This window comes from Mustela erminea, chromosome 20 (genome assembly GCF_009829155.1).
Source record: "Mustela erminea isolate mMusErm1 chromosome 20, mMusErm1.Pri, whole genome shotgun sequence".
In the NCBI taxonomy this organism is placed as follows: domain Eukaryota; kingdom Metazoa; phylum Chordata; class Mammalia; order Carnivora; family Mustelidae; genus Mustela; species Mustela erminea.
The window spans coordinates 24,064,162-24,087,163 of NC_045633.1; the positions used below are offsets into that span (position 1 = coordinate 24,064,162).

General features: G+C 61.3%; 3 protein-coding genes across 4 annotated transcripts; 2 read left to right on the plus strand and 1 right to left on the minus strand.

Annotated features, from left to right (window-relative positions):
• Nucleotides 1–67: 67 nt before the first annotated feature.
• On the minus strand, nucleotides 68–2,904 carry SNRNP25 (small nuclear ribonucleoprotein U11/U12 subunit 25). Its single transcript, XM_032327647.1, has 6 exons — nucleotides 2,824–2,904; nucleotides 2,612–2,763; nucleotides 1,623–1,713; nucleotides 1,286–1,391; nucleotides 710–784; nucleotides 68–271 (listed from the first exon to the last, which is right to left on the minus strand). The coding sequence occupies exons 2-6, from the start codon at nucleotides 2,651–2,653 to the stop codon at nucleotides 214–216; spliced, it is 372 nt and encodes a 123-aa protein (XP_032183538.1). The 5' UTR covers nucleotides 2,654–2,763; nucleotides 2,824–2,904; the 3' UTR covers nucleotides 68–213.
• Nucleotides 2,905–2,962: 58 nt separating this feature from the next.
• Nucleotides 2,963–6,901, plus strand: POLR3K (RNA polymerase III subunit K). The gene is made up of 3 exons (XM_032327666.1): nucleotides 2,963–3,136; nucleotides 5,059–5,146; nucleotides 6,355–6,901. Exons 1-3 carry the CDS (start codon nucleotides 3,026–3,028, stop codon nucleotides 6,480–6,482), a joined length of 327 nt encoding a protein of 108 aa, XP_032183557.1. The 5' UTR covers nucleotides 2,963–3,025; the 3' UTR covers nucleotides 6,483–6,901.
• Nucleotides 6,902–11,530: 4,629 nt separating this feature from the next.
• On the plus strand, nucleotides 11,531–21,216 carry IL9R (interleukin 9 receptor). 2 transcript variants are annotated; one of them, XM_032327624.1, is made up of 9 exons: nucleotides 11,531–11,613; nucleotides 15,054–15,167; nucleotides 15,461–15,572; nucleotides 15,670–15,848; nucleotides 16,364–16,509; nucleotides 16,828–17,035; nucleotides 17,531–17,639; nucleotides 18,826–18,910; nucleotides 20,413–21,216. In XM_032327624.1, exons 1-9 carry the CDS (start codon nucleotides 11,586–11,588, stop codon nucleotides 20,911–20,913), a joined length of 1,482 nt encoding a protein of 493 aa, XP_032183515.1. In that variant the 5' UTR covers nucleotides 11,531–11,585; the 3' UTR covers nucleotides 20,914–21,216. The 2 variants fall into 2 exon arrangements, with proteins under 2 accessions (XP_032183515.1, XP_032183514.1); XM_032327623.1 differs by lacking the exons at nucleotides 11,531–11,613; nucleotides 15,054–15,167; nucleotides 15,461–15,572 and having other exon boundaries at nucleotides 15,765–16,509.
• The last annotated feature ends 1,786 nt before the right edge of the window (nucleotides 21,217–23,002 follow it).

Sequence of the window (23,002 nt, forward strand, 5' to 3'; positions counted from 1 at the left end):
CGCACCATTTTCTGCCCTTGTGTCCTCTCTGTGAATGGGCAGCAGCACGGCCCAGACTGTGGCTTTCTTACTTTTCAAACTGAGGAGCAAGTAGATTTATTTTGTATGCAAGGCCAGGCCCACGTGCCACGCAGCTCGGCTGTTCGGGCCCAGGGCTCAGCTTCGTTCCAGCCGGTACCAGCCAACGGCACAGAGCTGTCCGTGTCCGGATGTTCATTTTTGCCTCAGCTTTTTGATGAAGGACACCTCATCTCGATTCCGGATACCGTAACTGGAAAAGAAAGAGGACTACAGTGTGTGATCGGTAGAAGCTGTGTCTGACTCCTCACCTGAGATCTGTGAGAGACCAAGAAGGAACGGGCAGGAGGAGCGCTGTGTCCAGGGAGGAGAGGAAGTGGCAGTGACCATCCTCTTGCCTGCACACACACTGCCTCCCCCTGGCTCTGGGAGGCCCTTCACTGCCACTGGTAAGCGCTGGTCCCACTGCCCCTATGCCTCCCATTCCAGGGGGGAGGGCCCCCAGGAACCCCCTCGCAGGAGGCTCTCAGTCCAGCCAGGCACTCTCCGGGTCTTGCAAGTTCCCCAGGAACTGATTTAATCACGACTCCTCGTTCCTGGGAAGAAGCCCCAGCCCTCTGGTGGGGCTTGGGGAGCTGGCGGGTGAGAGACCAGATGCCTCCCTGCACCTCAGAGCGTGGCCCACACTTACTCTCGCAGCTTCTTCCTGTCGTCTGTGAGCTTCTCTCCTGCGGAGGTCAGGTAGTAGGTCCTCCACACGTAGGACCTGTAAGGTTCAGGGGTTCAGGCACACCGCGGGCAGGGTGATGGGGCAGCTGGGACACGGGGGCTGCGTGTGAGATGGGCTCAAGACACTCAGCTCGGGGGGACCCAGGGCAGGTGGCCTCGTCTTGGCTCTTCCTGTACCACGCACGCACCGGGCCCGATGGAACTCTAAGGAGGCACTGCTCCAGGGGCTGTGGTGGGCCCGGTCTTACTCACGAAACAGGCTGCAGTACCGAGACCCAGACGACAACCTCTGGCCCAGCAGGCCTGGGAGAGCACCCAAGGGATGATGGGCGGGACCACTGACAGCTGCCCCACCTCCAACCCAGGAGACCCCTTACACTGGAAATGCCCCGAGGTGCCCCCGTTTAGGAATCCTGGTGGCTGCCCAGGTGGCATGCTATAGACGCCAGAGCAGCTGAGGCAGGAGTCCCAGGCACCGGCCACGCCTGAAGGCTCACCAAGACCTCACAGCACCAGCGCTTCCCACAGCCCCACTTACCAGCTGATGTGCTGGATGCCCCCCTCACGCTCTTGCCTGAGCTGCACATATCTCTGAATGGCCTTCTTCAGGTCCAGGACCGTAGCGTTCTGGACCACAACCACAGCTGCAACACAGGTGGGAGAGTAGGCACGGTGGGAATCCTCGGACGGCAGGAAAGGAGGCCAGCAGATCTGTTCAGACTGTTCTTGACGGAGACTCAAGTGCAGGTGGAGTGGGCTTGTGCCTGGCCCAATACCCCTGCACATGCCCCTGAGTCTCCCCCGAGCCGCCATGTCAGTACCCCGCCTGTGGGAAAGCTGGGCTGCACGGTCCCGGGGAGATGGCGAGCACTTACGCATGATTTCTCCGTCCATCTTGCACACTCGGACTGTCATTGCTTGGCCGTATTCTAGTGCTATTTGGGAATTGACTTCTTCCAAAGTAACCTACAGAAAGACCAAGGGTGGGAGCCCGGCTTGTTGAACAACAACAAGAGAAAACAAGCTGAGAGTATCCAAAAAGGATAAGAAACAGATTTCTTGCGTCTATGTCTCTCGGCTCCACCCACATTTTGTATTTAATGCTCAAAGCGGAAGACAGCTCAGGAAGAGTACAGAGAGCAGGGAGGACCAGGGTCAGATCTGGGTTCTGGGCTGGGCAGGAGCACAGACACTGTTGAGTCCAGGGCCCAGGACAACGTGGAGTTGAGGCAAGTGTGCAAAATTCACCAGGCCACCCCCATCCCCGCCCGCCAAAAGCAGTCACAATAAATAAGCCAATACAACCTTAAAAACCCGACAAGTTGGGCACCTGGGTGGCTCAGTCGGTTAAGCGACTGCCTTGGGCTCAGGTCATGATCCGGGAGTACCAGGATCGAGTCCCGTGTCCGGCTCCCAGCTCCAGGGGGAGTCTGCTTCTCCTTCTGACCTCCTCCCCTCTCAAGCTCTCTCTCAAATAAACAAGTAAAATCTTTAAAAATAAAAATAAAACCCGACAAGTTCAGTCTACGACTCCAGGAGGGGCCGAGAGCCGCACGGAACCAAACTGAAGGCGGATTAATGAACACCGGTCCGGGTCCTGCTCCCCATCAAGGGTGCGTCCCGTACGCCACGGACGACCTCTGCGTTCCGCCCCCGTGTGTCAGAGGGTCCTGCGCCGACGCACGTTTCCGTGCGCCCCTCTCCATGCCGCGCGCCCCCGCCGCGTCCCCGCGAAGACCCCCGCTTGGGCCCAGAGGCGCCTCCTCCAGGGCTGCGGGCCGCGGTACGCCGTCCGGGCCGCCCCAGGGCCGTGCGCGGCCGGCGGGGAGAGGGCCCGACCCCGGCCCCCGGCGCCCGCGCGCACCTGGATCGGCAGGTCGCAGAGCAGCGGGTCCTGCACGACCATGGCGAGACCCTCCTGAAACACGTCCACCGCCTCGGAGTGCGGCAGCGCCTCCTCTTCGTCCTCCTCGTCCTCCGGCGCCTCGGGCCCCGGGGCCGCCTCCGCCCCCGCCCCGGCCCCGGCCCCGGCCCCGGCCCCCGCCCCGGCCCCCGCCCCGGCCCCCGCCCCGGCCCCCGCCCCGGCCCCGGCAGACTCCAGGTCGCCTCTCAGCGCGCGCACTCCACCCGCACCGTCGCAGCGCGCCCGGGTTCCGGCCAGGGCGACCGCGAAGGGGCGGGACTGCCGCAGGGACCAATGGGAAGCTCGAGGGGGGCCAGCTGCCGGGCGTGCCGGGCGCGAAGGCTGCCGGGAGCCTGCGGGGCGCCGGGGGCCGCCATGCTGCTCTTCTGTCCCGGCTGCGGGAACGGGCTGATTGTGGAGGAGGGGCAGCGCTGCCATCGTTTCGCCTGCAACACCTGCCCCTACGTGCACAACATCACCCGCAAGGTGCGGCCCGGGGTCCGCCTTCGCCCGTCCTCGCGCTCGCGGCCGCCTCCCGCGGGCTGCGGGTCCTGCCGCGCGTCCCATCGTGTGCGCCCGCGATCCGGCCGCCAAGCCTCAGTGCAGCCCCGCGGGTCCCCGGCCATCTCTCCCGCGCTGCGCTCCTGACCGCGCCCCGGGGCTTCCCCTCGAGCTCGCGGCCCGTGCCTCCCCGTCCGTCTCTCCCGGGCTTGCGGCCCCCACGCGGGCTCCCGGCCCCTGCCTCCCCCTTCCCCGGGCTCGCGGCCCCCACGCGCGCTCCCAGCCCCTGCCTCCCTCTTCCCCTCCCCCTCCCCCGGGCTCGCGGCCCCCACGCGCGCTCCCGGCCCCGTCCCGAAACATCCCCCTTCCCAGCGCGGACCCCAGGACCCCAGCCAGGCCCTACGAGGGTGCCGCCCATGCCCGGCCTCATGCATGCGCTGTCCCGAGACCCGAGGCGTTCTGCTAGGAGCCCCGTCGCGCACGCAGCTGCGGCCGGGCCTTTGCACGTGCTTTCTGCTCGGTCTGCTTTTCCGGGGGCGCCGTGCCCCTCGGGGGCCCTGTTTCAAGTGGTTGCTCAGTTTACAGCGTTTCGGCGTCTTCCCTGTGTTCCTGAGGGACCCCTATTCCTGAGTCCGGGGGCCTAAGGCGTGGGAGGGCGGGGGCTTCTCGGTTTTGGTGCCGCTTAGGGCCGAGGCCGATCCTCGAAGTAGCGCGCGCGCGGGACGGGAACGACGCGCGCGGGGTCGTGCCTCGTCTGTCTCCAGCGTGAGCTGCGCGGATGGGAAACTCGCCCCCCCGTGTGCGCGGGGCTGCGCCGGGCTGTCGCGGTCGCCGGCTACTGGGGGAGCGGTCGCGCAGGGAGCCCTGACGTTCCCGGGGCACTTGGCGAGCCGGGGAGCAGCCCAGGTGTGGTCTGCTGGGCAAGGCCTGGGGCTGCGCTCTGCGGGCCGTGCCGGGGAGGGGACGGTCCCACCTACCGGCTTTCCTGCCGCTCTGGTGCGTCCTCCAGTGCCCGGAGCGACGCTCTCACCCCCGTGTGGTCCCTGCGCCGAAACAAAGGAGCGGCCACGCAGGCTCCCTCTGCGAGGGGAGCAGCCCAGCGGGGTTCCGCGCGGAGCTGTCGTCTTACTTTACCGGAGAAGCAGGGACGCGTGCCTCAGAGCGAGGGAAAGGACCGCGGACGGTGGCGGGTGCCTTAACGCGGTAAAGCCGGCCTGCACCGTCCTGAGCGCGGGCTCACCGGGAGGCAGACGTGGGTAGGGGCGGAGTGGGATGTTCTTGCTAGTCATCGCCAGGTGCAGGGAGGGGCGGAGGGGTACCGTCTTCCCTCGCTCCTAACCCGTGCCCTGTCCTTGGGGTCACGGAATTCTGTTCCTAGGGAGCCCTGGCGGTCAGTAGTAGCCTGAGAACAGGACCGCTGCTGCTGTTCCAGCTGCTTCCACAGTCACTCCTTAGGGCTTACAATGCATTTCCTTTCTTTGTTCCTGTTTTAAAAAGGTTTTATTTATTTGAGGCAGAGAGAGAGAGAGAGAGCACGTGAGCGAGTATGGGTGTGGGGAGGAGGGGCAGAGGGAGGGAGAAGCAAGCTCCCCGCAGAGTAGGGAGCCCAGTGCCTGCATCCCAGGACCCTGGGATCCTGACCTGAGCCCCCAGGCACCCGCCCATACGTTTTCTAAGAATAGCTCCACACTGCTGAATCCTCCTCTTTGGGACTGCAGGAGACCTGGATTCTTTAAATGCCAGTGCTGAGTTCTGCGCTGAGAGGAGAAACGTGGGACTGCTTTAGTGTCCCTCCAGTCTCTGTTGAAGGAAGCAGGTCTGGGAGACCCTTGAGGATGGGAATGGTTTGGGGGCCCAGGTCGGTCCTCCTCCATTGTGTGGAGCCTGAGGACCCACTGTTCCATTAGGTGACAAATCGGAAGTACCCGAAGCTGAAAGAGGTAGACGACGTGCTCGGTGGGGCAGCGGCCTGGGAGAACGTGGACTCCACCGCAGGTGAGTCGCGAGCAGTGACGGTGAGGCACGGGGCTGCCGTCCTGGGTCTGCATCAGGGACGCCGAGGATGGGGGAGCGCCTAAAGAGAAAGTTTCCTGAGCACTTGCTAGACTGACAGTAATGGCTCAACCCCCACCCAGAGTTGGACGGGCCTGGGCCGGGGTCTCAAAGTGACCTCCCAGCGTTTTAGGACCTTGGAGGCCTCCCCGGCCCTTCCTGGGGCTGTTCCATGTGCGCTGGGTGTGGGAGACAGCGGTGGGCACCCCATGCGCTCCGAGGGCTGGCTGTGGTGGGAGCGGCGGTTACAGGAGTAAGGGAAGTTAGAGCCCGAGGAAACACATGGGGTCCCTTGTTCTGGTGTGGACTTTTACATGTCAATGTCAGAGAGCATTCAGCTGTTTATTCCGAGTCTTGTTCGTATGCGGAGGGGGGAGACGTGACCAGTGAGGGAAAGGGGGGAGCCCCAGACAGTCCTGGCCTGGGTGGACCGAGAGCAGCTCCTGTTCCCTGTCGCCTTTTCCCCTGTAGAAGAGCGTCCACATCTGATGCGGTAAAATTGGCATCGGCAGAATTTGCTAAAAAAAAAAAAAAAAAAATGACTCACGTACCTAATGTTTGAAATGGTGTCTGAGAGTGTGATGGAGTTGGGTCAGTTTCTCAGGGTGAAGTCACTTTGCCTCGAGGCACTTGGCAGAGGTGTGGGGCGGAGGGGCGGAGGGCAAGATGGCCCTGAGAACAGCCCGAGGGCTGTGGCCAGGATGGGTCCCTGCCCTGGAGGGTACGTGTGTTCACTGCCCACGGGGGCTCTTCTGGGAGGCGTGAGGGCCCACGCGATGGAAGGGCTGTTGGAAGCCTCGCAGGAGTGGACCCATGGTGCACAGGTAGCCACCGTCCCCTTCCTTGTGACGTTCGCAGCCCGTCTTCAGCAGATGGGAGGAGGAGCAGGGGGCCAGGGAGGGAGCTGGCGTGTATTCTTGGTCACAGGTCTCAGTTCCCTCACTGCGGGAGCATAGTGGGACCGGTGCCACTAGCGGTCGCCTGAAATCATGGCACAAGGGTGCCCAGGCAAGGGATGCCAGGTAGCCGGGCCGGGACAGGGTCTTGCTGCCTTTCCGTGACACCTCCTTCTAGCAGGTATGTCTGGCTATGGGCAGTTTGTTTCTGTTTTTGTTTTGAATGACGTGGGTTACTCGTTCTTCTGTTTCCAGAGCCGTGTCCTAAATGCGAGCATCCTCGTGCCTATTTCATGCAGCTGCAGACGCGCTCTGCCGACGAGCCCATGACCACCTTCTACAAGTGCTGCAGTGCTCAGTGTGGACACCGCTGGAGGGACTAGGGTCCAGCTGGCCTGGCCGCGTCACTGTCTCGGACCTCACTCCCCAGGGTGCACTCCCCGCCAGGAGTGCGAACTTTGTCCAGAGGCGTCTTTGTGGGGGTGGCGGGAAGCTGACCCTTGGAGGGGAGCTGGCCCGGGGGCCCGTAGATGCAGCCCGCCTGTCAGTCTGCGGATGAGCTCACCGTGCCCGGGGGTCGCGTGTGCGGAGTTGGGTGTCCGCACGGAAGCGTGCTCTTCCGGCGTGCACCTGTCGGGGCCGACAGATGTCCTCTAGCCATCACCCTTTTCAGATGTGTGCCCTGTCGGCAGTTGCGAAGTAAAGTTGTGTTGATAGTACATCGATGTCCCTGAGTATTTAACTGTAAACTTATTTTATCACCATCTGTTGTGAACGTTTAATTAAAATGGAAACCTTAATGCTGCCTTTTCAGTGTTTCATTTTTTTTGCCAAGAAGTGTGTTTTATTGTCATTAATCATAACCTGATTTGCTGTAGTAGCCCAGGGCACACTGGAGGGTTGGGCAGTCTGCCTGGGGGTCCTCAGAGACCCACAGGCCTGTCGTGTCGCCCTGGGTGCCCAGTCCACAGTGCGGCCTGTAACATGTGTCCACCGGCAGGTAGTTCTTGCTCCACGGCACGGCCGGGCGGAGGTCTTGCAGGTGACGAGGGCAGGGAGTCCCCTGGGTGCTTAGGACGGTCACTCTGCTTCTCCCCCAGGGAGGCCTTTGCCTGGTGGGTGTTCTCCTCCAGCGTCTCCGTTTTCCCCAGCTTGGCCTTCTTGACGTGTCCAGCCTCTGCCATTTCCTTAACGTGATCTGTGGCGTTGTGCTCTGAGCCTGGCGCCTGGTCCTCGCACTCGTGTTGCTACCGCAAGAGACCGCGTTCAGGTTTTCAATGCTTTGAGACGTTGACCTCAAACTCCTGCCACCCTTCGGGCTCTTCTGGTCGAGAATCACTGATGACCTGGATTTCAGGCGATCATTTCTGTTTGGGTTTCCTAGGATTGCAGTAAACTGGTGAGATAGAAGGCATTTCTGTTGTTTTCCTTCATATTTTCTCCTGCAAAAGAAAAGGGATGTCCCAGCATGGAGGGGGACCGGATGGCATTTTGCCGCCAGGCTGGTTTCTTGCCCAGGACCTCGGACTTCATTACGTTCCCAAATTTCTTCCCAGTGAAGTCTCGTTTAGGAAGTTGTGGGATGTGAATTCATACCCCTGATACGGGTGTGTACGTTTTCGAGACTCGCATCTTTTCCAGAAATGGCTAATCCTGAAGTCTGACATGGCGGTGCGTTCTTTTGGCTTCGTTTTGTTTCAGGTAGGCTCCACGCTGGAGCCCCGCGTAGGGTTTGAACTCCTGATTCGCTGGTCATGGCCTGAGGCTGAGATCAAGAGTTGGCTGGTTCACTGACTGAACCACCCAGCGCCCCAACCTGATGGCTTTCTTTTTGCCATGACACGTAGCCCGGGTCGTGAGCCTGTGGTCTGTAGTGGGTCATTCCCCGGAACAAAACAGCGTCTTCCAGTTATGCTGATGGAATGTTAGGATACAGGCGTTGCCCTCGGTAGCTTCTGTTTGTTGCATCAGTTTTTGTGGTTTCGTTTTGTTCCCACGTGCACAGTTTCCTCAGATCCTCTGCAGATGCCCGCCGTCTGGTCAGTGGTAAAGGCCAGCATGTCTGCCGCTTCGCGGTGAGACAGCGGCGAGCTGAGCTTCTGCCCTCATTCCCCTGTGTACGGTGGCGATGACGATCGTCCAGTGCAGGGGTTCGCAAACTTCCATCAAGGGCCGGATAGTAAATATCTTCGACTTTGTGGGTCAAGAGTCAAAATCTAGGAAGACAAACTTCGACAGCCTTTATATAGACAAAACCCGACATGGCCGCAGTCCTTGGGTGCAGCGTTTTGTGTGGGGGTCTCCCGGTGAAAGAGAGGATATTGGTTCACTTAACGGGGCTTCAGAGTTAGCAGTTCTCTTCGTGCAGACAGATGGCAAACAGGCATCTGTCAGTGCCGGTTAAGTGCTGGGAGCATGTGAAGTCGGCTGTTGGTGTTGCCGGCAGGTTGGAGTCTGCACCGACGGGAGTGGCGGGTGGTTTCCGCAGAGAGCTTGCTGTGGTGTGGGAGCGGACGCCAGTCCACGCTCTACCCACCTAGTGTTTTCTCGGTTTTGAGGATAGTCTTGCCTCTGGGGTTGGGTGGTTCTCTGCGGGCCGGCTCCAGCTCCGTGCGGGTTCCTGACTCTCCGGAGACACCCTTGGGCGGTAGCAGTCACATCTGCGGAGTCGTCGGGGTTCGAGGGAAATCACTTCGGTTGACGTGGGTTGCCTTCCTGCTGCTCCCAGTGCCCTTAGGTGTTAGAACCGTTCTCCGAGGGGCCGGGGTTTTCAGTCTAATCTCTTGGGACACACTTCAGCTGCTACGAATACACGCCAGTCGCCATCCTCACAGCTTTCCTGGCTTGGGTAACGCACGAGCCACTAGGAAATTTAATTTAGTTGCTTCATTTTTGTATTTAATTTTTCTGGAGAAATTCTGTGCCACGTTGAGAATCGTGCCAGTGACCGGGTCGGCTCCAATAACGTTGACCTGCTGGGGTGCCCTTGTGCCGCCAATTCAGGGTCCACTTTCTGGTTTCGTCTCGATGCGTGTGTACTGGGAAGAGGTTAAGGGAAGGAAACACGTGATATGTTTGTATGACTGCTTCACGCTCAGGATTGACAGTCCTAGGGATTCTCTGGGGCTCTCCCTGGCTCCCAGCCTCCGGGAAGGGCTGTGCACTGACTTTCACGGATGTCCTCTCTTATGTCTTTTTCTTGTTTTCTGCATTGTTACGATACTGTGTTTTTCTCTTACGTATTTTCCTTTTGGTTCTTTTCTGCAGTGTGTATCTCTCCTCGCGTATTTCCTATGTCTTCCTTGGGAGCCTATTTTCCTTCACAACTTGGAGCATAAACCTATGCTCATTCCAACAGGTTGGTCCTGGGAGTCCCTGTCCATCGACGTGGGTCACCTGGTTCTGTGTCTTCCTAAGTCCGATATTCTCGGGTTCATCTCGGAAACTGTGAACGATGTAGACCACAGATACTGGATTCTGTTGGGTTTCTCCGGAGAGGGTGTTTCGTACTGCTCCCTACCGCAGGCTGTAAACGCGGTGTCTGATCTTTAACCCTTCGCTGGCTGCCCGGAGTCACTCTTATGCATGGAGTTCGCGGGGAGCTAGAGATTTTGTTGTTTGTGTTGGGGGCAGAGTTTCGATCTAGAATTTGGTGCTCTTCTCCCCTCCAGGTTTCCTCCCTTTCCCACCTGTGTGGTTGCCCCTGGAGGGGTCATGGCTGTGGTGTGGGTGCTGTGGTCTGACAGACTTGAGGTGGTAAATTCTAGTTTTAGCAAGGTGGGAGGGACCCTGTCAGAGGGAAGGAACCTCTCTTTAGGTGGGTCCTAGAGAAGCTGCAGTCATCGTAAAGGTGTGTGCTTCTAACAGGTAAGGTGGGCATCATGCTGACTGAAACTTAAATAGTAGACAGCTGTGTGGGGGTCGCCTGGGCGGCTCAGTCTGACTCTTAATCTCGGCTCAGGTCACGACCGCACCGGGTATGAGCCTTCTCCCTCTCCTTCTGCCCCTCCCATCTCAACAAAACAGATGCGTGATGTATGTTTGCCTCCGGTCCTCAGGTGTTCACGGGCTTAGACTTCTGGTTTCATCTCTCTGTGGGTCCTGGTTCTTTGCAGAGCTCAGAGCTGCAGCTCCGGGTCCTCCAGACCTAACCCGAGATGTTTTGATGCAGAGACACACATGCACACTGAAATGTGCCCTTATTTGGTACCCCAGAGAACACACAGACAGTAAGTAAGGGAAAAGAAGCATATCTTCACTAATAATCAGCAAAGTGTAAATGAAAGCGACGTGAAATGTGTTTGCTTAGGAGATAGGCAAAGATTACAAAGACTGATACTGTGTCCTGTTGGGGACAGGCACTCCCGGACTCCGGGTGGGAGTAGATGTTGATCCGTGTTTGGAGGGCCACGTGGTAGGATCAGTATTTTAAAATGCTGAATCGTATTGTTTTTAGTTTTTATTTTTAAAATAAATTTAGATTTTATTTGTCAGAGAGGGAGGGGTGCGTGTAAGCAGGGGCAGAGAGAGGGGGACGCAGTCTCCCCGCTGAGCAGGGAGCCGGATGCGGGGCTTGATTCCAGGACCCTGAGATCATGACCTGAGCTGAAGGCAGGGGCTCAACCCACTGAGCCACCCGGGTGCCCCATTAAAATGCTGAGCTTCAGACCCTGCATTTCCACCCGTAGAATCAGTTGCACAGAGGTGCTCACTCTGGGTATTAAGGGTCCCTGCCCAGAATCACTCACTACCTTTGTTTAAAATTGCAATTATGGAAATTAACGTAATGTTGCACGTCCTTCCTCAGAAAATAAAGATAGCACACACGGCAGCAATCCCAATGTCTCCCGGCAGGATTATTGAACTGTGGTATGTGCTACCGTTAAAGGCACTAAACGGGCTTTTCTGTGCCGACCTAGAAGAGCATCGAAAATACAGGAGCCAGGAGTCCACCCGCTCGGCGCAGCCTGAGGCCAGGAAAGACATACACCTGTTTGGGCTTCCCCCTCGTGTGGAAGGACTTGTGCCTAACTTCTCACAGAGGCGTCCTCTGGGGTGAGAGAGCGGGGTCTCATTTTTTATTTTCTTCTGTGTCGTTTGCTCTCCTTGACGTGGGAGTGCATCACTTTCCTGTTTAACCGCCTCTCCAGGGCTGTTTCTCGGAAAGGTTCCAGTGGACACTGCCCCTTGCTGGACGGGTCCCCACAGCCCATGTTTAGCTACCTTCCGTGTCACAGGGAATGAAGGGTCACCCCATGTCCCAGTCCCCGGGCTTGGGGTTAGCGGTGGTGGTTGTCTCCCAGCCCCACTTGGGGCAGCCGCTCTGCTCTGCGTCGTGGTTTCGATATGGGCGGCCCGTGTGAGCCGCGGGAGGTTCACGTCACTGCTCACTGCACTTGTAGCCTGAGTCAGGCTGAGAGGCTTTGCTGCAAGCACAGGAACAGTCATCTCCAGGTCTGCAGGGTTGGGGGCCCCTCTGACTTGCCATGGGACCCAGCAGGTGCATCTGGGAAGGTGAGTCTGGCTGTCAAGACAGCCATTCTGGGGCCAGATGGTCTGAGCTGTGGTGGCCTGGACTGGAGATGAGGTCCAGGTCCTGGGGCCGGCAAAACCCCTTCAAGCCCCCATGATCTTGGGGGGCCTTTGGGCAGAAGAGGAGCCAGAGTCTGGGGATCCCCCGGTTGGGGCTGTGGGTGGGCAGCAGGTGAGAGTGTGGTCCTAGAAGGAAGGTCAGCTTGGCCAGGCGGAGGAAGGGGAGGTGAGGGTTCCTGCTCTGGTCCTGTCCCAGTGCCCTCTTCCCAGGGGCCAAGGCACACACCTAGAGACAAGGTCTGCCTCCGCAGGGGGTTCAGGATGCATTTCTCTTCCTGTTGGGGCAGGCACGGGACCTCACGCCAGTCACACAGGTCTCGCCCTAGAAGAGCCTGGTGTGAGGAGGCAGCGGAGCCGTGGGCTTGGCTGACCTCGCCGCCGGGGGCTGCGGCGGGGAGGTGGGTTCTGGGCAGAGGAGGGCCATTAACAGGTGCGGGAAGAGCAGGTACAACATTTAACCCCCTTTTGCCCCCAGGTCCCCTGCAACCGTGTCAACATCCTTATTCTAGACCTTTCCCACAGCCCTACCTGCTCCCCTGCTCCTTTCCTGAGCTGACTGGCCTGGCTTGGGGATGTCTGGTCTGGCCAGAGAGACACTGGGGGGCTCAGCAGGGCTTCATGAAGGATGTGTCTTTGTCCCCCCGAGGCGCAACTGGGGCCAGCTCATGTGTCTCCGAGGCTGCAGCCTGGTGTCTCCAGGGCTCCCAGACCCGCTCTTTCCAGCTGCAGCCCCTCCTGCCCACCCCTCTCAGCGCGGGGAAGCTGCTCGGGGCCGGCTCTCCCTCTCCCCAGCCTTCCCTGCACCTCTTCTGCGCCCACCCTGGCTGGCCTTCCTGCCTCTGAGCCTCCAGCCTGTGGCCTCCCTGTCAGCATCCCTGTAGGAAGCTCGTGTTCAGGTCCTTTCCGCCAACAGCACTGGCAGTTTCCACCTGTGCTAGACGGGCCCCTGTGCGCTCATGTGGCCTAGAGGCGCTGGGGGGACTCCTGCCTCCATCTCCAGCTCACTGTTTATCACAGTCCCCATGTCCTCCTGTATCTGGTTCTTGGGAGCCAGGGCCTGAGTTTCTCCGCCTTCCCCAGCAGAGAGAAGAAAATGCTTGGTAAGTGTCCATTGAAATAGCAGCCTCCTTCCTCTGGAGGGAGCTGGACGGCTCTCCATCCGTTAAAAACACAGTGTCTCTGTAGGAGGGGACAGTAAGTGGATGCAGGAGTTGGCGTGAAGCCCGCTTGGAGGGTGTGCTACAAAGGCACCTTGCTCTGGCGGGGCCTCCCCGGCCTCAGTGGGTCCTTGGGGGCTGAAGCCCATGGCGGGGAGGGGCTGTGTCTCTCTAGAGACCTGCCTCGGGTCTGGCCCTGTCGGTGGGTTCTGGTGCAGGGTCCAGCTGCAAGGCAGCCCATGGCTTTGTGGTGGGCCAGGAAACCAGGGCAGGAAAGCTGTGAGGCCCCAGTGGTCAGACCTCGTGGCCAGATCTTGACCCCAAGGTCACGGAGGAGATGGGTCCTGAGAAGGGACCAGAGTGCTCCAGGGCTGAAGGCGTGTCCACAGACGTGGGGCGGTAGTGCTGGGTGGTGGCGTCAGTCACACTCCCTGGCAGGACTGTCCCGAGAGGGATGCCCTGGCTCACCCCCCAGCCCTGCCAGCCATCCTACGAGGTGGTGTCGTGTTGTCCGAGCGGTGATGAGGTCCCCCTGCTGTCCTCGCAGTGCCTGTTCCTGGACCAGGGAGTGTGTGGGTGGGGGTTTCCGCGCTGCCTGGCCTAGTGCCTGTTGTCGAGGATGCGGGTGGCCAGAGGAAGGACAGGCCAGCGGTGCCCAGGGCGAGGTGGGTGCTCCCAGGCTGGTGTGACTACAGGTCGGACCTGTGCTGGGAACAGAGGTACCAGGTGCCAGCGTTGGGCACGTTGCTCCTGACCCCGGCCTTGACGGCCACAGCTCGGGGAAGGGCGGCCCCATCCAGCTCACGTCGTAGACCCAGAAGCATCCTATGTGGAGAGTTCGAGGAGAAACGTCCATGTGTCCGTCTCTGCTGCTCCCCCAGAGGGGTCCTGGCCCTGGTAGCTCGCTCTTGTCCCTGCCCTGGGGCCAGCCGAGCTTGGAGCCACCCCACACCGTTCTCTGGAACCATCCGCTCCTAGGTCAGTCTGGGGCAGGAACGGCCCAGTTCAGTGTGCACAGAGGAGTCCTTCCACCAGGGCCTGGCTCAGCTCCTGGCTGGGAAGTGGCTGCCATCCCTCAGGCCCCCAGACCTTGGGGCTCACTGTGATTCTGTCATCCCACACCCTGCCTTGGGCTCAGGTCAGGCCGCTCCCTCATCTCCAGCCCCGCACGCACGGGAGGGGATGCGAAGTGTTGGGCAGAACTTGCCTCCCATGCTGTGGCTGGGGGTGCCGGGGGATGGCGTGCCATCTTCCTGAGCAGGGATTGTACTGGGGTCTGTCCTGCGGGTCCACGGAGAGGCTGCTGGCGTGTTGGAGGGGTGTGTGCTGCCTGGGTGCGTGCGGGCTCCCCAGGAGCTTGCGTGCTGTGGTCTGTGAGCACGGTGCTGCTTGTTGGCCTCCTTATCACCCATCAGGCTTGCGTAACCAGGCTCGCCCTGCTTCCTGCTTCGGAACTATCAGTGCACCATCTGGAGCTACAAATGGGGTGATCGGATGTCAACGGCCTCCCCGCACCCAGGCACTTCCTAACACCCAGCGCCTTTGTCTCCCGTGAACCTCCGGTCCCCCCGGGGCCCTGCTCTTCTTCCCAGGATGGGTAGCTCCAAACAGGGGTGCGGCCGTTCGGCTCAGGGAGGGCCCTCTGTTGCACGGACACCCCACTCACTGCCATCCTCCTACTAGTCCCCAGCGGGTCTTTATTTAAGGATGCAGCGGGGAGAGAGGGTGTGTGGGTGTCGGCCACATGACCCTGGGCGAGGCACTACCCCTTTGGGACTCGGTTGGCTTGTCAGGAAGCGGGGACGGTCTCTCTACCTCACGGGGCTGCCGTGGGAATGCAAGCATGTGATGCGTGCTGCATGGTTGGCACAAGGTTGCTGTGACCTGATCTCCCTTGCGTGACGGGACCTGGGACCATGCTGGCTGAGGACGTCTGTCCCAGAGAGGAGGCTTCTAGGCAGACTCAGACACTTGCTGGTTGGGAATCCGGAACCCAGCAGGAGGCTTGGGTCTGCAGGCACCATGCTGTACACCGCGGCCATTCGGATCTTCCCGAGCTTCTGTTTCTTAGGAGAACAGCTTAGCCTCTGGTGCCCAGTGGTGGGACGTGGTGAGGGGACAGGCGGTGACCCACTTGAAGCCCTCCACAGGGGAGACCTCCTGGGGACAGTCCCACGGGGGTGCGCTCAGCCCAGTCCCTTGCAGGACGGACCTTGGAGGCTGAGGCCCTGACGCGAGAGCTGAGCGCCTGGCTGCTGATCTGTGCCTGCATGGGCGCCTGGGTCGGCGCAGCCGTCTCCGTCCAAGGGCAAGGAGGAGGTGAGCACGGGGCACTCGTGTCTGTGGGGGTGGTTGGCAGAGAGCTTGGGGCAGGGCAGTTGTCTGTCTCACTCCACAGGGAAGGGTTTGGCTGGACGTTCTGGGGCGCTACCTCCTGGGACCAGCCTGGAGTTCCCACCCACACCTTGTGGGTCAGAGCCCTTCACCTCCCAGCCCTGCCCTTGAGGCCTCCTCCTGGGACCACTCTTGGGGTCGGCCCTGTCAGAGTGTCCGCTGCAGGTCTGACCCTGCCCTGAAGCACGCTGTGGGCTGCAAACCGTGCCTGTCCCCAGGGCTCGGGGCCGGGGCTGTCACCTGTCTGAACAACAACATCCTGAGGATCCACTGCCGCTGGTCGGCCCCGGAGCCGGGCCGGGGCCCCCGTGCCTGGCTGCTCTTCACCAGGTGAGGCCGCAGGGCCCTGAGGGCGGGGTCCCCACGGTCGCGGTGCAAGGGCCGGGCTGGCGCGGTGGCCCTTGGTGCCGACACACACCCTTTCCAGCAACCACGCGCCGGGCGGCCAGCACAGATGTGTCTTCTGGGCCGGGGAGTGCACCCTGGTGCTGCCCCCCGAGGAGGTGCTTGTGCCTTCCGACAACTTCACCGTCACGCTGCACCGCACCGTCTCTGGGCAGGAGCAGGTCAGCCTGGTGGACCCGCAGTACCTGCCTCGGAGACATGGTGAGGCCAGGTCTGGGCGCCCTGATGGGGAGCGTCCTGGCTTCGGGGGGCCTGGGGGCAGGGTTGCATGGCCCCTAACCTTCGTGGCCCCATGGAACACCGGGGGCTCGGAGATGGGAGGGGAGGGTCCCCGGCTCCCTGGAGACGTAGGGTTTGGGAGGAGGGTGAAGATACCGGGCTTCAGGCTGGGCCCAGGGCACAACTCCAGTCACCTGAAGTGCACCTGAGGCGCAGCAGGAAGGGACACAGTGAGACACGTAGGACGGGAGCGGCTGGCCAGACCGGGGGCTCTCTTTGTCTGGCTGCAGGGCCTGGAGTTGCTCACCGTTGTCTTGTCCCTCCTGGGGCCTCGCTGGGAGACGTCACCAGCGAGGAGACAGAGTCCTGCCTCCCAGGAGGGCCCCGGGCTGGGAGGGCCATGACCATGCCCCCGCCCCCTGACCCCCAGCCTGTTTCAGACCTCGTTCCTGGGCATGCCAGCAGACACACCCTCACGCAGCCCCACTCTGTTTCAGTGAAGCTGGACCCTCCCTCTGACTTACAGAGCAATGTCACCTCTCACTATTGTGTCCTGACCTGGAGGATCAGCCCTGCTCTGGAGCCCCTGACCGCCATCCTCAGCTACGAGCTGGCATTCAAGAAGCAGGAAGAGGGCTGGGAGGTAATGCTGGGCCCACTGCTCCGGAGCCTTCTCTCTCCTGGGAGCCGCGGCGGGGGCCAACCCTCCCCCACAGGAAGATGTCCATGTGGATGAGGGGAGGGGGTGCCCTCAGAGCCCGGAGCGTGGCTGTGCACACGTGTGTGTGAGCATGCGCAGGTCCACAGCTGTGTGTGTGCATGAGGGTGGATAAGTGTAAGTGTGCTTATGAGCCTGTGCCCGCGTGCGTGGGTGTGGCTGTGTGGCCGTGTGTGGGCGTGGTCTCAGGGGCCACGGGCCCTGTCCCCGCTCTGCGCCTGCTGACGGTCCTCTGCCCCACAGCAGGCCCAGCTCAGGAACCACATCGTCGGGGTGACCCGGCTCTCGCTGGACGCTGTGGAGCTGGACCCCGGGTCCCACTATGAGGCCCGGCTGCGGGTCCGCATGGCCACCCCGGAAACGGACGTGGAGGAGGAGCTGCGCTATGAGGGCCAGTGGAGCGAGTGGAGTCGGTCTGCCCGCTTCCCCTCGCCCCCTCGCCCTGACCGAGGTGCGGCTTTCCCTCCCGGAGGACCTTATACCCATCCAGGCCTCTCAACCTCCTAGAGCCCCGCCCGGAGGTGGTCCTGCCCCGGCTGGCCACCTTTCCCTGGAGGTCTGGGATTTTGAAGGAGGGAACACACAGCTGCCCAGCGTCCGGCTTCTTGGAACCTGTAGTTACTGTGTCATGGGGAGAGACTGTGGCCCTGGGAGGCATGCCGGGCCTCTGCTTCCGTCCGGAGTGGGACGTGGTCTCACCTCTTTAGGGAGGGCTGGGCTGACCCTTGTGACCGGCTGGGGAGGGTGACTGACCCCGATGACCTTGCAGATGGAGGAGGTGGGGCCCTGTGGTGGCTGATTCGGGAGCAGGCATGACACAGGCCCTGGGCCTGGGAGGAAATTCCCACGGTGGGCCCAGGCACTCCTACTAGAGCTTTGCCACGTGGGTTTAGAGAACACCTTGGTTCCAAGGAAGCTCACTGCCCCGGGCCCTTCCTGCCCACAGGCCCCCTGTCCTCCTCTCGGGGGCAGCCCGGCAGCAGCACCCTTGTTGCTGTACCCGTCTTTCTGCTGCTGACCAGCCTGATCTACCTTGTGTTCAAGCTTTCACCCAGGTGGGTAGGCAAGGTGTGCGTGCGTGCGTGCGTGCGTGTGTGTGGCTGTGGGGGGGGCATCTTGGACCAGAGCGGCCCTCCCTCCCACCATCTGCCCTCCCCGCCATCTGATCCTGGACGGGCTAAGCCTCTGCCCTGGGCCTCTAGAGAGTTCCCCACTTGTCAAGTGTGTTGGGGGTTGTAGGGCCCCAAAGACGCTCAGGGGGACCCAAGTTCACTGGGACCGCGTCACCCAAGAGCCTCTGGGGGTGCTCTGTGGTCTGCTGACTTTTAAACGCCTTCTCTGAAAAGACCGTTCTGGGGCCCTGGTGTGCTCAGGGCTCCAGTGCACGCCACAGAGAACCTACCAGATGTAGGGCCCGTCTGAAGTAAACCATCACCCGTGTCAGGGTGAGGGAGGGGCCCGGAGGAGACTGACCAGCTGCAGACTCACGGTAGAAAGGACGAGAGCGGGCCGGGTGGGGGTACTGGGCGGTGTGGACGCCAGACTTGACCTGGAGCAGAAGAGAGGTCTTCAAGCTCGTGAAACAGTGTTTGTATTGTGAGGATAGATTTTGGGGGGTCCGAGGGGATGGGGAGGACCCACCAGGAGGCCGGGGTGGCGTATGGAGGACGGCTGTGTGCCAGAGCTGTGGGGAGAGACAGGGAGGGAGCCGAGGGAAGGCAATTGCAGGCCTAAGAAGGGAAGCGGAGGGGGCAGAGGACCGGTGATCCCCGAGGTGGGGACCTGGGGGGCGCCATGTCCCCCCCGGGGAAGCTGGTGAGGCCAGTTTGGACCTGCTGTGTTGGAGTTGTGGGCCATATCCTTGTGGGATGGCCCGTGGCTCTGTATTGCTCAGGGAGAAGTCAGGTGGGGCAGGGAGCTGCCTCCTGTCTGTTCCCTCTGTGGGATAAGGACCCAAGGGGCACCCTGTAGCCCTGAGCCCAGCGTCACGACTCACCCTGTAAAGGATGTGTGTCTTGGTGTGTGTCAGTTCTACAGGGTCATTGGTCTGGCAAGCCACAGGGATGGGTGTCAGGTTTTGCCCCGAGAACAGGTTTGGACCCAATGAGAGGCAGGACGTGGGGTGGCCTCTGGCGGGAAGGGTGCAAGGCTCCCATGGGGTCCGGTGCTTGCTGGAGCCGGGCCTCCAAGGACCCCTCGCTGGGCATGCAGAGGCCTCTAGCTGTCCCGTCCTGGCCTCAGGGTGAAGAGGAGCCTCTCCTGGAACGTGCCCTCTCCGGCGGCCTTCTTCCAGTCCCTCTACAGTGTGCACCACGGGGACTTCCAGGTGCGCGCAGCCCGCAGTGGGGAGGGGGCGGGGCTGGGGTCTCCCCCAGGTCGGGCCTGCCGAGGATGTGGGCTTCTGGTGAGAGTGGGGCCGGTATGGGGCCTTTGTGGGTGCTCGGAGCTGTTTTTGGTAGACGTAGTGGGTTTAAATTTACACACGCCATCTCAGATGCGTCCAGACAATTAGCCTTATTCTCTCTCGCGGGTTTCTTTTTCTTTTGGGGAAGCGGCCCCTGTGAGGTATGTGGTCACGTCACAGGGAGACTATGGCCGCTGTGTCTCGTCCCGGCTTCTCTGAAGGCGTCTGTGGGGAGGGTCTGCTGCTCACGCCGGCCTTGGGGTCCTCAGGGGTCCGGGGAGCTACGGCTGTGCCAGTCACTGAGGAGGGCCTGGCCCCTCTGGGTTCCCGTGGGTAGCTCTGCCACACTCCCTTTTTCTCCCTTTGTGGGCCCTGGTGAGCCCCACCTGAAGGGTCTTTACACCTGACGCCTCCCCTTCCTGCCGGCCTCGTGGCTCCTGCCCCCTGAGTGTGTGTTGCGGGGAAGCTCCCGTGGGTGGTCTCCGGATCCCCACTGCGGGCGGAGGACAGGACGGGATGCTTCCTGGGGTCCTTCCCCGTGGCCCCTGCCGCTGCCGGGCTTCCCTCCGCCTCCCACTTCTGTCTCTCAGAAGGGAGCCGGGAAAACATGCGACAAGGGAGCCCGGGGTTCGAGGTTGTTGTCCAGAAGTGTACCTCCGAGCTTAAAGCTGAGCGTTCTACCCTCGGTGGAGGCCGCCTCCTTCTCCCAGGCAGCGGCCGTCACAGTCGAGAGCCCCAAGGTGACCGTCCTGGAACACGTCATCTCAGCCACACGCACCCGGCCCTCCTCTCGACCCCAGTCACCCTCCCGGTGATTAGACCCCTCGGGGGCTCTGTGTTGCCATGACTCAGCTCCCGGCACCCGGGGAAAAAACAGGGTCGCGTGTGTGTGGTCCGCCTGGTGCGGTTCCTGGTCCCACAGAGGAAATACTTTCCTTTGGGAGGTGGGGGCCTCCCGCGACCGCATGGGGGGCCCGGGTCTGCTGCCACCAGCCCCAAAGTGGTGTCCCCGTGGCATCTCCTGGTGTGTGTGTGAGTGTGTGAGAGTGTGAGTGAGTGTGCGTGTGTGAGTGAGCGGGGCTCCAGCAGCTGCTGCCCAGCCTCTGTAGCTGGTGCCTGGAGCAGAACCAGGGATCTTCTCTGTCCCCGCACCCATCGGCGCCCGTACCCTGTTCCAGGCTGCTGTGAGCGGGAGGTGGGGGCTCGCTGAGTGTCCTGACGGGCCTCGGGGTCCCGGGGCAGGTCTGTGGGCAGGCTGGCACGTGGCGGGTGAGATGGAGTGCTCCAAACACAGTCGTTGCTTGGACTCGGGGTGAGGACGCTGGGAGAGCTTCTGGGAGGAGAGGGGAGGCTGCTTCCGGGGCGGGTCCCGAGCCCGCTGCCTGAGCCCTTCCCACCCCCTCCCCCCATGCTGTCTGTCCTAGACCTGGACAGGGGCCCGCAGAAGCGGTGTGCTGCCGAGCCAGGACAGTGGCTGTTCCCCACGAGGAGCCTCGGAGTCCGGCGTCCATGAGGACATCGCGTGGCTGACCTATGACCCAGTGGACCCCTGGCAGTCAGTGATCCTGGAGGAGGAGCAGGAGGGCCCTGGGGCTGGCCTCCTGGAGGCTGCACTGCTGGCCAGGCCTGTGGTCCAGGGAGGCCAGCCGCCTGCCTACCTGCCGCAGAAGGACTGGGCCCCCACGTGTCCCCTCAGGCCAGCTTCCCCACCGTCAGAGGGCGGCAGCCGTGACTACTGGACCCTGGGCTGCTCCGGGGGTTGCCACACCCCCACTTTCCCAGGAAACTCACCGAGCACGGGGCCCAGCCCGGCTTTGGCCGGGGGCCCTTCCTGTGACCAGCAGAGCCTGGACGCCCAGCCAGGAAGTAGTACTGTGGGAGCCGGTCACGGCCAGTGGCAAGACCCCGCTGCACAGGGCGTGTGAGGACCCCAGGGCCTTTGCTTCACCCCCAGCCTTCAGAGTCACCCGTTTCATCTAGAATGCTGACTCGGTCAACTGCACAAAGTCCGTTTTGTGGAAAATGGATGAAAGTCTCTCTGAGAACGGAGCCCTGTGCAGACGTCCTGTCTGGTTGGGGGCAGGCCGGCCGGCGACCCCTACCCCCATTCTCCCTGCCCTGCCCGCCACCTCCCTCCCTGCTCTTGGGCTCTGTCCCGGCCCCCCAGAGAAGGGCGGTGTTGGCCCCGACCCCCTTAGAGGGCCGGTTTGCTCCTGGCAGGCACCACTGAGGTGAGAAAGCTGGGGCTTTCTGGGGTGGGGGCTGCTGACGTTGGAAATGGAGGAGCAGACAAGCCGGTCCCTGTCCGTGGGGCTCCGGTGACCCCTGGGCTCTGCGCAGAGACAAGCACTTGTGGCCCCTGGGTCCCCCAGGTGACAGCTCCCTCTGCCTCAGACAGGCATCCCCCTCCTCCACACCCATGGAGCCCCTGGGGTTTTGTGGGGAGCCTCAGCAGAGCCAGAGCGTGGTCAGCAGGGGTGAGGCAGGGCCCAGAATGTATTTGTAGCCATAGAGAGTGGGAGGGGTGTGGACAGACGTGACATGCAGCATCTTCAGTTCTAACCAAGGATGAGAAAAACCAGCGTGAATTCACGTCCTGGAACCCACCCCTGGTGGGCCCTGGGCCGGGGGCTTAGAGCAGCCTCTGTGAGCAGTGTGGCTCCTATGGCTTCCCAGGGAATGTAGGCCACCTGCGTGTGACAAGTGACCCCCACAGCTGGGATGCCTCTTCCGTGTGGCCAGAGACATCGCTCCTGTGGGTCCCACGTTTTCTCTTCACGGTGCCTGGAGCTGGAGCACCCCTCGGAGGCTGTGGCACGGTGGGTGAGCTGTGCCGGCCCCTCCAGCTGTGGGGTTCCCCGTCCCTCCTCGTTGTGCTGCTGTGAGTTCCCCTGCGGGTCGCTGCACACCTGCATGCCCAGATAACGCTTGCTTCCCCCGCTGCGAGGAGAAGAACCGGGGAGGCCACGTGCCGGGGCTCCCCCCGTTTGAAGACCATGGATGAGGAAGTGGTTGAGCCCTGGGCCCTGAGGGGGTTGGAGTGCAGGGGCCTGGGAACGGATCCCGAAGTGGGCGCGTGTTTCCAGGAGTTGGAGGCAGGGCAGGGTCCCAAATGTGGCCGGCTGGACTGTGGAGGGCCTGGGAGGCCAGACTGAGAGCAGTGAGCCTCAGGAGGCCAGACTGAGGCAAGCAGGCCTCCCTGGCGAGGGGGGATGTCCAGCAGTCTCTCTGTTTTTGTTTTTAAAGATTTTTTTAATTTTTAAGTAATCTCTACAGCCAATGTGGGGCTTGAACCCATGACCCCCAGATCAAGAGTGCCCTGCGCCGCCGGCTGAGCCAGCCCCCTCTGTGTTTTCCAGTGTGGTGAAATCCTCGTAGCTTAACCCCAACTTTTAAAGGGCGTAGCTTAACCCCCCAATTTTATGCATGATGTGGGTGTTTCCACGTTTCCCTGCTGTGAGCGGCACTGCTGTGAATGCTGACGTCAACGTTTTTGTTTCACACCTGTTTTCTGTGTTTGGGGTACATTCCTACAAGTGGAATTGCTAGGTCGTACGGCGACTCAGTGTTTAGAATTTTTGAGCAACTGCCAAACCGTTCTCCACAGAGACGTCAGCACCTTCCATCAGTAACATACTCGCATCCCCCTTCTCCACAGCCTCACCGACTACTGTTAGTGTCCTTTCCTAAATTTGGTTTGTTGTGTCATTTTCCTTATTTGAGGAATCACTACACCCAGTGTGGGGCTCGAACTCACAGCTCTGAGGTCAAGAGTCCCGTGCCCAGGGTGCCTGGGTGGCCCAGTCTGTCGAGTGTCCGACTCTTGGTTTTGGCTCAGGTCAGGATCTGGGGGTCGTGCGGTGGAGCCCGGCATCAGACTCCGCACTCGTTGTGGTCTGTGTGGCATTCTCTCTCCTTCTGCCCCACCTTCTGGTCTCTCTTTTCCTCTAAAAGTAAGTCAATACATTCTTAAAAAAAAGAAGAGTCACGTGCTCTTCTGAGTGAGCCAGCCAG